Source organism: Lagenorhynchus albirostris, chromosome 13 (assembly GCF_949774975.1).
Source record: "Lagenorhynchus albirostris chromosome 13, mLagAlb1.1, whole genome shotgun sequence".
NCBI classification, from domain to species: domain Eukaryota; kingdom Metazoa; phylum Chordata; class Mammalia; order Artiodactyla; family Delphinidae; genus Lagenorhynchus; species Lagenorhynchus albirostris.
Window position 1 is genome coordinate 7,276,502 of NC_083107.1, and position 12,766 is coordinate 7,289,267.

Sequence of the window (12,766 nt, forward strand, 5' to 3'; positions counted from 1 at the left end):
CCCCACTTCTCAGTCGGCTGATACCCGCTCGTTTTTAGGGTCTCCGTTTAGCACTCCCCCTCGGTTGTCTGATTGTCTTGCTACTGGTGGGGGTGGCTTCTCAAGGTTCTGTGGGGCTCTGGCTCCTTGTATTTATTCACATCTTGGCATTTATTACATCTTATTGTAGTTGCCTGTTTACTAGACAAGAGCAAGAGCTTCATTTCCACATTTTCATTACTGTTGTGTCCTTGGTGCCTCTACAGTGATGGGTATAACCACTCAGGGGGTACTTGTTGATTAAAGTTAAGTTTTAATTTGGCTGATACAGTTGCCTGGTTGAGTTTTAGCAGGCGTGATTGACAATTTAGTCTAAGAATGTTATCTCAAAATGAATGGTGGTGCAACTTTGGGAAAATTCACATGCACCTTTTCTACTTAGGCATCTTAGAACGTTGAAGCTCCACAGACCTTCCTGAGATGCATTATAAAAGATTAAAGGTGTTAAGAAATAAACATTGCTTGTTACATCAGCAAGTTTTGGAAGCCCCCAGTTTTCGAGGGCACCCTTATTTACATAAGAGGAAGAAAAAAAGATTCTTTGTGTGAGGGAGAAAAAAATGAATATTGTAGTAATCATTACCATGGTTGAGAATCTGGAATTCTAATTTACTTTCATCACTAATTTTTATGTGACTGTAAGACATTTTCTCTTTTGGACCTATTATTATCCCTATCCTTTTCTTTAAGATAGAGATAATATTAATTTTTATTCTTGTTATTGTTAGGATTACATGGTAATTCTTTAAGTAAAGTTCCTTTATGTTGAATTTCATAGGGACATGCAAGTTGTGGTGATACAATTTTTTAGAAAAATTTTCACTTTTAGTGACTACTTTTGAAGCTTTATAGATAAAACAGAATCTAACAGTCTCTGTGATAAATCAGCATGAAAAGAATAGTGCTTTAGATGCAGTGAGACAGGTAGGGAATCCTGTGTTGTTGTTGGTTCTTACTCGTGCTCCCCATAGACTTTAACTGATGTGCCAAGTTTTCTTGATTCCTTTAAAGCTCCTAGTTCTGCCATCTGAACTTCTCTTTGGTGACCCACATCCCTTCCAACACAGTTAGCTTTGAACTTGAGTTTAGAGATAAGATTCCCCCATCTTCTGGCTGCTCTGCCTCTGTTAACCCATTCTCTCATCTCCCTTTGTCTCCCAAACAGCATCTTTTCCTTTCGAAGGTTAATAACTTCTTTGCCTTCTATCTCATTTTTTTAATTAAAAAAAAATTTTGACTGTAGAACCACATGCAGAAAAAATAGAGACCATGAACCTTTGCCCAGTTTCCCCCAATGTAACATCTTGTAGAGCGGGGGTCCCCAACTTTCGGGGCCCCAGACCGATAACCCGTCCACAGCCTGTTAGGAACCGGGCCGCACAGCAGGAGGTGAGTGGCTGGTGCGTGAGCGAAGCTTCATCTGCCGCTCCCCATTGCTCGCGTTACCGCCCGGACCACCCCCCAGCCCACCCCTCCGTGGAAAAACCGTCTTCCACAAAACCAGTCCCTGATGCCAGAAAGGTTGGGGACCGCTGCTCTAGAAGATGGTGCTGTATCAACCAGGAAACCGACATTGATACGGTCAAGACACAGAGGCTTTTCACACAAGGATCCTTCCTGCCTCCCTTGTGGAGCCATACCGACTCCCCTTCTGCTCTCAGCCTGGCAGCTACTAGTCTGGCCTCCATTCCTCTACTTTTTTCATTTCAAGAATGTTACGTAAATAGAAGATACAGTATATAACCTTCTGGGATTGGCTTTTTTACTCAGCATAATACGCTGGAGAGTCATCCAAGTTGTTGTGTGTATCAGTAGTTTTTTCATTTTTATTCCATGGTATGGATGTTCCACAGTTGAACTGTTCACCCATTTAAGAACTTCTGGGTTATTTCCTCTTTTTGGCTGTGAACACGTGTGTACAGGTTTTTGTGTGAACATAAAGAGTGCAATTGCTGGGTTATATAGTAGTTCCATGTTTCGTTTTTTTCTAAGAAACTGCAAAACTGTTTCCCAGTGGCTGTACTATTTACATTCCCGCTAGCAATTTATGAGTGATCCAGTTTCTGTGTCCTTGCTAGCATTTAGTGATTTTTATTTTAAAAATTTAATAGGTATGTAGTAATATCTCTTCGTGGTTTTAATTTGTATTCCAGTCGCTCCACATCCCCACCAGCATTTTGTACAGACAGGTTGGGTTTTTTGTTTGTTTTAATTTAGGTATTCTAATACATGTGTAGTGGTATCTCCTGGCGGTTTTAATTTGCATTTGCCTGATGGCTAAAGATGTTGAATATCCTTTCCTGTATTTATTTGCCACCTGTAGATCCTCTTCAGTGAAATGTCTGTACATGTCCTTTGCCTGTTTTCCAATTGGATTGTTTGGTTTTTTACTGTTGAATTTCGAGAGTTCTTTATATAATTCTAGATACTACTCCTTGTCAGATACGTGGTTTGCAGATATTATCTCCCAGTCTGTGGTTTGCCTTTCACCCTCTTCACATGGTCTTTTGCAGAACAGAAGTTTTTAATTTTGTTGGGGTCCAGTTTATCAGCCTTTCCTTTTATGGATTGTGCTTTCAAGTCAAAAGTCTTTGCTTAGTACTAGATCCCAAAGATTTTCTCCTATTTTTTCTAAAAATTTTATAAGTTTATGTTTAATTTTTAAGTTCATGGTCCATTAGAATATTTTTGTTTGTTGTTTGTGGTCTGTGGATATCCATTTGCTAGCACCATTTGTTGAGAAGGCCATTCTTCCTGCATTGGATTACTTGTGTACTTTGCCCAAAAATCAGTTGGGCATATTTGGGTGGGTATGTTTCTGGGTTCCATGTTCTATTCCATTGACATATGTATCTGTCTTTTCACCAGTACCACATGGTCTTGATTACTGTACCTCTGTACTATATAGTAAGCCATAATACTGGGTACAGTGATCATTGCCATTTTATTCTTCTTTGGAAAGGTTGTTTTAGCTATTTTCCAGGACCTGTGCTTTTCCACATAAATTTTAGAAGAAGCTTTTCTGTGTCTACAAAATAGACCTTGCTGAAATTTTGATAGGAAGTAAATTAATCCTATATCTCAATTTAGGGAGAATTGACATCTTTACTCTGTTAAGTTTTCCAATCTTTGGACCTTTCATCCCATTTTACTCTGTGTTAATTAATTCAACGAATATATTTTGTATGCTGCTTGCGTGTTAGGTACTATGTTTGAACAGAGATGACAGTGATGGAGAATGTGGATTTTGTGACAAAAAAGTAATCTCTGGGCATTAGACGTGAACAGAGCCAAGTGGGTGGCAACATAGAAGTAATTACCTTTGAGGGTTAGAGTGATTACTTCATAGAAGAACTGACTTTTTGAACTGGTCTTGGATAAATAAGGTGTTTTTTAGACGAAAATGGGTAAGGGCATTCTTGTCCTAACCCTGACCTCCATTTTCACCTTTATATTCTCTAATTTTGGTCAACAGGATTATTCTGATATTTGAGATTTGTCTTTGTACTTCCTCTTTCCTGTGCTGCTGTTTGTGCTCTTGCTTCCCTCACTTCTGTGAACTGGAGTCATATTCATCCATTAAGACCCAGTTAAATTAGATTTGCCTCCTTCCTTAAACTGGTCCAGAGAATATACATTTCATAGCATTATTGCTAGAAACATTTACTTTTGACACCTGAGTTTTGTCTTGTATTGCCAGGTCTTACTTATGTGCTGAGTTTGGGGGAGTCCGAAAGCCCGTTGTGTGTGGTGACACTGGCCGGATGTGGATCAGAGAGAACACTGTGGGGCCTCCATTAGCTCCTCCTCCAGGGCTTCATCCCTCGGAGCTCTGTCAGATGTTGCCTTCTCCAGGAGACTTTCCCTGACCAGCCTTATGTAAAATACATGTATCTTGCCCCCCAGTTGTTTTCTAATCCCTTATCCAGCTTCATTTCTCTTCATAGAATTTATTTTCTCCTGAACTGGTATTTATCTGACTTACTTTCTGTCTGCGCAGTGAAATAAAAGTGCTGTGGAGCACAGCCGGGAGTGCCAGGGCCTAGAAGCCTGCCCGGCACATTGTAAGATTCTCAATAAATGTTAGTTGAGCCTACAAATGAATAGCAGAGTTCTGTGTTTGTACATTAAACACAAAATGTGTTTGATGTTTGAATGTTAAAATGTGTTCACTCATACACTAATTCAACTCAGTTTTCTTAAATGGGTAGTTTTTTGTTGTTTTTTTTTTCGGTACGCGGGCCTCTCACGGTTGTGGCCTCTCCCGTTGCGGAGCACAGGCTCCGGACGCGCAGGCTCAGCGGCCATGGCTCACGGGCCCAGCCGCTGCGGCATGTGGGATCCTCCCGGACCGGGGCACGAACCCGTGTCCCTTGCATCGGCAGGCAGACTCTCAGCCACTGCGCCACCAGGGAAGCCCAAATGGGTAGTTTTTAAATAAGAAAGGGGCCACACTCTAGGCTTACTGAATTGTAATCTCTGGGAAATAGGCCCTGGGCATGTTTATTTTGATGAAAGCTCTCCGAGTGAGCTAGTGCTTCAAATCTAGGGAGCGGTAATTGCTCTTCCGTGGAGTTGGATCAGGACAGTGAATATGGAAAGAGGCGTTCTGGTAATTTCTGCTTTTTCAGTAGGTGGATAAGAGACCAGGTCTGGTGACGTTGGCACTGCTGAAGTTTGTGGAAAAGCAGGGCAGGCTTGCGTATGATTTGCAAAATGAAACAAGGGGATATACAAGTATAACAGACTTATATCTGAAGTGGTAGGGATTTGTTTGAAAACGTAACCTTAACATTGATAATTTTCTGAGCATGTGAATATGGTGATTTAGGAAAAGAGTCCATTTAATGCTCTAATCTAATTTTTTGAAATGGATACCTTCCAGGAATTATTTTCTACGAATATATACGTAGCATCTCCTCCTGTTTCCTGTGAGACTGATGATGTGAATCCAGGGATGTAGGAATTTAACCTCCTACATGGGAGAGACTTACTGTATTAATTTCTACCACCCCCTGTAATTTTGCCTGTGTCTGATAGGTACTTGCACCTGTTAGGTACTCAAAAATGTGTTATTTAGGCTTTTGAGACGTTTCTTTGCTTTTTACTTGGTTGAGTGTATGTGGCTTTTAGTCGAATTTTGTAAGTCTGCTGTACTTAGGGAGGAGAGGGGAAGAGAGAGTAGGCATGGCTGCTGGAGAAAGAGTATTGGCCAGGGGTCAGAAGACAAAGGGGTCTGCACAATAGCTAGGTGATTGTGCACAAGTCCTCTAATTTTCCTCTATTTCCTCATCAGTAAACTATGCTAAATTATCTTTCTAATTTATAGGATTGTGAGACTCAAATGAAATAATGAAAGATATTAACTACTGTAAGACAAAAGGAGGTATAAGCAGCCATTGGCTTACTTCTTTCTAGCATGTATGTGACACAGCCAAGATTTAATCAAGTTCTTTGGACATGCAGGATGAAACCGTACACATGATGACTGTTTTCTCAATAGAGATCTATCAAGGAAAGCTTTTGCACAAGATTTTAAAACTTTGTTTATAGAATGTGTTTTAACCACATGAGCAAAACTCTTTTATAAGCTGTGTCCAGAGACGTCACAGTGGTCTTTAGTGGCTGTTCCGATGTTACGTGATGGCGTTTGCTGTGGTGGAATTTCCCATGTGGAGCTTTAGGCCTAAATCGTGGTCCAGTGTTTATTATGTGCCTTTTACCTTTTCTGTGCTTGCCTGTCTCTTACTTTCTGTGGTTGGTTTTAGTTAATGCTAAAATTTGATTGCATACAGAATATTCTCGAAGAATGTTCTGTAAAATTAACAGTAGGAGTATTATGGACCATGAGTGTTACAGATTTGCAAAGCTTTCTTTCCAAGATATCTGTAAGTTTTTAAAATTGCACAGTCCTATTCAGTGAGAAATACAGTTTAAGTAAAAATTATTTTCTTGTTGATCCAATGTTCTTTGATGTATCTTGTGTTTTGTCAAGAAAGGATACATGTAACATAGAAAAGAAAGGTGTATATGTTGTTCAGCCTATAAGATGCATTTTAGAACCTGTTTTTAGATCTATTAAAACTTGAAAATGTTGCCGTGTTACAGTCCTCTTTTATCTGAAGTTGGTCTCCTTTATAAAATCCTCATTCAGGATGCTGAGGAGCTAAGAATTTTGGTTTAAAAGGATGTTCCATTGGGATTTTGATTTGCATTTCTCTCATGATTAGTGATGTTGAGCATCTTTTTTTTTTTTTTTTTTTTTTTTGCGGTACGTGGGCCTCTAACTGTTGTGGCCTCTCCCGCTGCGGAGCACAGGCTCCGGACGTGCAGGCTCAGCAGCCATGACTCACGGGCCCAGCCGCTCCGCGGCATATGGGATCCTCCCAGACTGGGGCACGAACCCATGTCCCCTGCATCGGCAGGCGGACCCTCAACCACTGCACCACCAGGGAAGCCCAGCATCTTTTCATATGTTGGTTGGCCATATGTATATCATCTTTAAAGAAATGTGTATTCAGGTCCTTTGCCCATTTTTAAATTGGGTTATTTTGTTGTTGTTGAGTTGAAATACTTCTTTATCTATTCTAACTATTAACCCCTTATTAGATAGATGATTTGCAAATATTGTCTTCAGTTCCACAGGTTGCTTTTTTACTTCTGTTTATTGTGTCCTTTGATGCACAGAAGTTGTGAATTTTAATGTAGTCTAACTTAATCTGTTTTTCTTTTTGTTGCCTGTGCTTTTGGTGTCATATCTAAGAAATCATTTCCAAATCCAATGTCATGAAGCTTTTCCCCTGTGTTTTAAGAGTTTTATAGTTTTAGGTCTTACATTTAGGTCTTTAGTCCATTGAGTTAATTTTTGTGTATGGTATAAGATAAAGGCCCAACTTCATTCTTTTGCATGTGGATATCCAGCAAATGTGTTTTTTAATGACCTTTTCCCCCCACTGATGTTTTCTGTTCTGTCACTACATAATCAACATTTGAACATTGTACCATGACATTTTTGGTCTTCATTTGATGAAGATGCATCATTTGCACCTTAAGTTGGTTTCTGTTCTTTTCATTAGCACATGACATTTAAAGCAGTCCCTGACAGCACCAGTACCTTCATGAACAAAACCTGTGCAATGAAATCATGGTTATCCAAATTATCGAGAACATGCTTGTTTTTTGTTTTTGGTAAGGATAACATTGAAATGACTATAATCATCTCACAGAGAACTTGTGGTGCCAAGACTCTGTTGTTGAATTCCAATCTTGGAATCACCAGTGGTGAGCATTAAGTGAGATGAAGTATGGAAAGTACATGACTGGAATAGGTGCTAAATTAATGTTAATTTTCTTTCCTCAGTTCCTTTTACCTGCTTATGATTATGAAGCAGTAAATGACAGTTTTATTTTGTTCTACAAAGAGGTGGATGTTTTTTAATAAAATTGATATATATATTGGTGCTACTAGAATGAGAGTGTCTACTGACTATTTTTTGGCTGCGTTGGGCCTTCGTTGTTGCGCACGGTCTTTCTCTAGTTGCAGCGAGCGGGGACTACTCGTCGTCACCGTGTGCGGGCTTCTCATTGAGCTGGCTTCTCTTGTTGCAGAGCACAGGCTCTAGGTGCACGGGCTTCAGTAGTTGTGGCACACGGGCTCAGTAGTTGTGGCATGTGGGCTCAGTAGTTGTGGCGCACAGGCTTAGTTGCTCCTCGGTATGTGGGATCTTCCTGAACCCGTGTCCCCTGCATTGGCAGGCGATTCTTAACCACTGAGCCACCGGGGAAGTCCCCTTTGTCTGGTTTTGGTATCAGGATGATGGTGGCCTCATAAAATGAGTTCAGAAGTGTTTTTTCTTCTGCAACTTTTTGGTGTGGTTTCAGAAGGATAGGTGTTAACTCTTCTTTAATTGTTTGGTAGAATTCACCTGAGAAGCCATCTGGTCCTGGACTTCTGCTTGTTGGGAGTTTTTAAATTACTGATTCAATTTCAATACTAGTAATTGGTCTGTTCATATTTTCTATTTCTTCCTGGTTCAGTCTTGGGAGATTGTTCCTTTCTAAGAATTTGTCCATGTTTTCTAGGTTGTTCATTTATTGGCATATAGTTGCTCGCAGTAGTTTCTTAGGATCCTTTGTATTTCTCTGGTGTTGGTTGTAACTTCTCCTTTTTTCATTTCTGATTTTATTGATTTGGGCCCTCTCCCTTTTATTCTTTTTTTTGCGGTACGCGGGCCTCTCACTGTTGTGGCCTCTCCCGTTGCGGAGCACAGGCTCCGGACGTGCAGGCTCAGCGGCCATGGCTCACGGGCCTAGCCGCTCCGCGGCATGTGGGATCTGCCCGGAGTGGGGCACGAACCCGTGTCCCCTGCATCGGCAGGCAGACTCTCAACCACTGCGCCACCAGGGAAGCCCTCTGTCTTTCGTTCTTGATGAGTCTGGCTAGAGGTTTATCAGTTTTGTTTATCAGCAAATGCTTTAATCTTAGGGAGAGAAAGTAAGTAAACTGTAGATTCCTGACTGGCCAGATGTTCAGTTTCCACTATTGTATGTGAAGTCATTATGATGCTCTAGTTTAGTTTCTGTGATCCCTAGCCCCTGAAAACCTTCAATTATGAATTTTGAATTAATTTTGTTTGAAAGTTGTTTTCATTTCTCTTTCCAGTGCGCTATCCAGTTTGGTAGCCACTAGCCATGTGTGTTAATAAGCATTTGAAATATGACTAGTCTAAGTAGAGGTGTGTTGTAAGTGCAAAATATATACTGTATTCTGGAGACTTAGTACGAGAAAAAGAGTGTGAGATATCCCAATTTTATATATTGATTACATGCTGAAATGGTAATATTTTGGACTTATTGAGTTAAATAAAAACATTAAAATTAATTTTTTACTATTTTTAATGAGGCAATTAGAAAAACTTATATATGTGGCTTGCATATGTGGTTAACGTATTTTTACTGAGCATCTCCAGTAGGTGCAGTCAGTAACAACAGATGGATTCTACGCTGTAAGCATTTAACAAGAAGTAATCAAACCTGGCATGTCTGTATGCGCTTTGTTAGCTTGCTTGCTTCTTCATTTTGTAAATATATTTTATTGAAGTATAGTTGATTTACAATGTTGTTTTAATTTTTCGTATACAGCAAAGTGACTCAGTTATATATATTCTTTTCCATTTTGGTTTATCACAGCATATTGAATACAGTTTCTTGTGCTATATAGTAGGACCTTGTTGTTTATTCATCCTATATATACTGGTTTGCAATTGCAAGCTCCCAATTTTTCCTTCCCCAACTCCCCTCCCCCTTGGCAACAACAAGTCTGTTCTCTATGTCTGTGAGTTTGTTCCTGTTTTTAAGATGTGTTCATTTGTGTTGTGTTTTAAATTCCACATAAAGTGATATTATATTTATCTTTCTCTTTCTGATTTACTTTGCTTAGTATGACAATCTCTGGGTCCATCCATGCTGCTGCAGATGGCATTATTTTGTTCTTTTTTATGGCTGAGTAATATTCCTCTGTGTGTGTGTGTGTGTGTGTGTGTGTGTGTGTGTGTGTGTGTGTACCACATCTCTTTATCCATTCCTCTGTTGATGGAGATTTAGGTTGTTTCCATGTCTTGGCTTTGTAAATAGTGCTGCTGTGAACATAGGGGTGCATGTATCTTTTTGAATTCTAGTTTTGTCTGGGTATATGCCCAGGAGTGGGATTGCTGGATCATATGGCAACTCTATGTTTAGTTTTTTGAGGAACCTCCATACTGTTCTCCGTAGCGGCTACACCAGTTTACATTCCCACCAGCAGTGTAAGAGGGTTCTCTTTTCTCCACATCCTCTCCAACATTTATTGTTTGTAGATTTTCTGACGATGTCCATTCTGACTGGTGTGAGGTGGTACCTCATGGTAGTTTTGATTTTAATTTCTCTAATAATTAGTGATGATGAGCATCTTTTCATGTGCCTGTTGGCCATCTCTATGTCTTCTTTGGAGAAATGAAAACTACAGGCCAATGTCTTTAATGAATATAGATGCAAAAATTCTCAACAAAATATTAGCAGACCGAATCCAACAACACAACAGATCATATACCATGACCAAGTTGGATTCATCACAGCGTCACAAGGATGGCTCACCATACACAAATCAGTCAGTGTGATACACCCCATTAACAAAAGAAAAGTCAAAAACCACGTGAGCATCTCAATAGATGCAGAAAAAGCGTCCGATAAAATTCAACGTCTGTTCATGATAAAAACTCTTACCAAAATCGGTATAGAGGGAACATATTTCTTCTTCTAAAGACCAAAACTCACTGAATTAGATAGTTATTATAATAAAAGTACTTATTTAAATACTTGGACCTGTATCATTTGTGTTTAAAGAAAATCTGTTGCTTGAATAACAAAGTAGATACACAAGCCTCCTGTGGAGGCCACCCCCACCCAGCCTCACCCCCAGGTACAGCTGTTGCTAGGAGAAGTGTGGTACAGAGTTTCCCTTAGATTAATAGGTGAAAGAAATAGAGAAGCTATTGAAAATACTTAGTTTCATGTGATACTAGTAATGCCTGTCATAACATAACTTTAGTGAGTCAGACATTTTTTTATGGGAAAGCATAAACCACATTGATTCTTGTTTAAGATATTTTTCTATAATTTTATTAAGAATAAAATAATCTGAAACAAAATTGGGGGAAAAACAGTGCTTCTTGGTCTGCAATTCTTATTTTGTTTTGGTTAACTTTATTTTTTGGCTTTGATACAAGTTCGTATTAGGAAACGGAGTAAAATTTTTTTAACTTTTCTTATATTTTTTATTTTATTTATTAAAAAAATTTTTTTAAGCCAATCATCTTTTTACACATTTTGAAAGAAACATTTATTTATTTATTTGTTTGTTTGTTTATTTATGGCTGTGTTGGGTCTTTGTTGCTGCATGCGGGCTTTCTCTGGTTGCAGCGAGAGGGGGCTACTCTTCATTGCGATGTGTGGGCTTCTCATTGCGGTGGCTTCTCTTGTGTGGAGCACGGGCTCTAGGTGTGTGGGCTTCAGTAGTTGTGGCACGCGGGCTCAGTAGTTGTGGCTCGCGGGCTCTAGAGCGCAGGCTCAGTAGTTGTGGCGTACGGGCGTAGTTGCTCCGCGGCATGTGGGATCTTCCCAGACCAGGGCTCGAACCCGTGTCCCCTGCATTGGCAGGCAGATTCGTAATAACTGTGCCACCAGGGAAGCCCTTATATTTTTTAAATAAAAGTTTAAGTTATTAAGCTTCACAGGAGTAAAGTCTAATAAGCTCTACAGTAAGTGTGCTCATAGTAAGTATTTTTAAACATAAGATAAAAATGTCAAGGTCAATATAGCTAAATGTGGTTGAAATTTTTTAAATATTTGCTCTATTATCAGTATTTAATTCATTACTCGAGGTGCCTATCTGCTTTTCTGGGCATTGCTTGGCAGTAGATGTTTTTGTGTTGGTTGACTGTGCCTTTAGCAGCCAGGAGAGTCGGATGTGCTAAGGCAAAATAGCTCTATCACTTTGTGATTTTCCTCCCAACTTTGCTTACTGGCAACACAGCCAAGGAGAAGGTGTACCAGTGATACGTTCTTTAAATCATCCTGTTTAAGGGATTGTTCAGCTAGGGCTCTACTTTCTTCATGTAAAACTTTTAACATGTTTTATTATTAATTTTACAGATCCATCTGCTGAGGAATTGAGAAAGCTAATGATGTTGCATGGAGGCCAATATCATGTGTATTATTCCAGATCCAAAACAACACACATCATTGCCACAAATCTTCCTAATGCCAAAATTAAAGAGTTAAAGGGAGAAAAAGTAATTAGACCAGAATGGATTGTGGAAAGGTAAGTTTAATTTTTAATTAAATTAATGAGTTTTAAAAATTGTAATACTTTTTCTGTTATAAACCCTTATCTAACTTGTATTGCCTCTTGTATTGCCTCTTAAGGGTGGAGAGTAATCCATGTCTTAAGAAACACCACTGTGCTCCTTAGCCTCGCGTGATGATTCAGGTGGCCTGGGGTTTGATGTTAGTGTTCTTGCAACGTCAGCTCCCAGGAATTAAGGGAGATGACTCAAGTGAGCGGCAGGAAGCAGCGATGGGAGGGGTTGACAAAGCATGCTGTTCACTCAGCAAATATTTGTGCACCTGTTACGAGGAGGCAGTGTTCTGTGTACTTGGGAAATACATCAGTGAGCAAAACAGAGTCCCTCCCCTACCTCTTGGAGCTTACATTTTATAAGGGGAAACAGATAATAAACAGTATATAAGTAAATTTATGTCATATGTTAAAAGTCAGTACATGCTGTGGGGGAAGAAGGAAGATCAGGATAACGTGCACCCGGAACACTAGGAGTGGGCGGCAGTTTGCAGTATTATTAGTACCTGTTTTTCAGTTAGTGTGGCTCCTTGGCTGTTGGTTTGGAATTGGCGTGTTGTAAATCAGTGCTGGCCATTCATACTAACTTCCTAAGGTTAAACATGTCATCTGGAACCTTGGTGATGAGCCAGAACTTGAGTGATTCATATATAATACATATGAGTGGTTGCTAGATTTATGAAAGTTAAAAGTGAAAGTGTTTAAATCATAATTTTATGAATAGATTGTAATCAGTATATGAGAGAATGGTCAGACTGTATAATGGAGTGTTGATGAAACAAACTTAGAAATTATGTTTTTTTAAGTCAACTGCCGAGCTTTTTTCTTATCCTA

At 39.5% G+C, this 12,766-nt stretch overlaps 1 protein-coding gene across 4 annotated transcripts in view; it reads left to right on the top strand.

The window, feature by feature from the left end:
* REV1 (REV1 DNA directed polymerase) overlaps window positions 1-12,766 on the top strand; it is an 81,946-nt gene that overhangs the window by 24,094 nt on the left and 45,086 nt on the right. For all 4 annotated transcript variants that reach the window (XR_009544110.1, XM_060169248.1, XM_060169251.1 and 1 more), the window contains one exon: window positions 11,728-11,896. Coding sequence is in view for 3 of the 4 variants with exons in the window: in XM_060169248.1 (XP_060025231.1) it covers window positions 11,728-11,896 (169 nt within the window). In the remaining variant the exon portion in view is untranslated. The remainder of the gene's footprint in view (window positions 1-11,727; window positions 11,897-12,766) is intronic.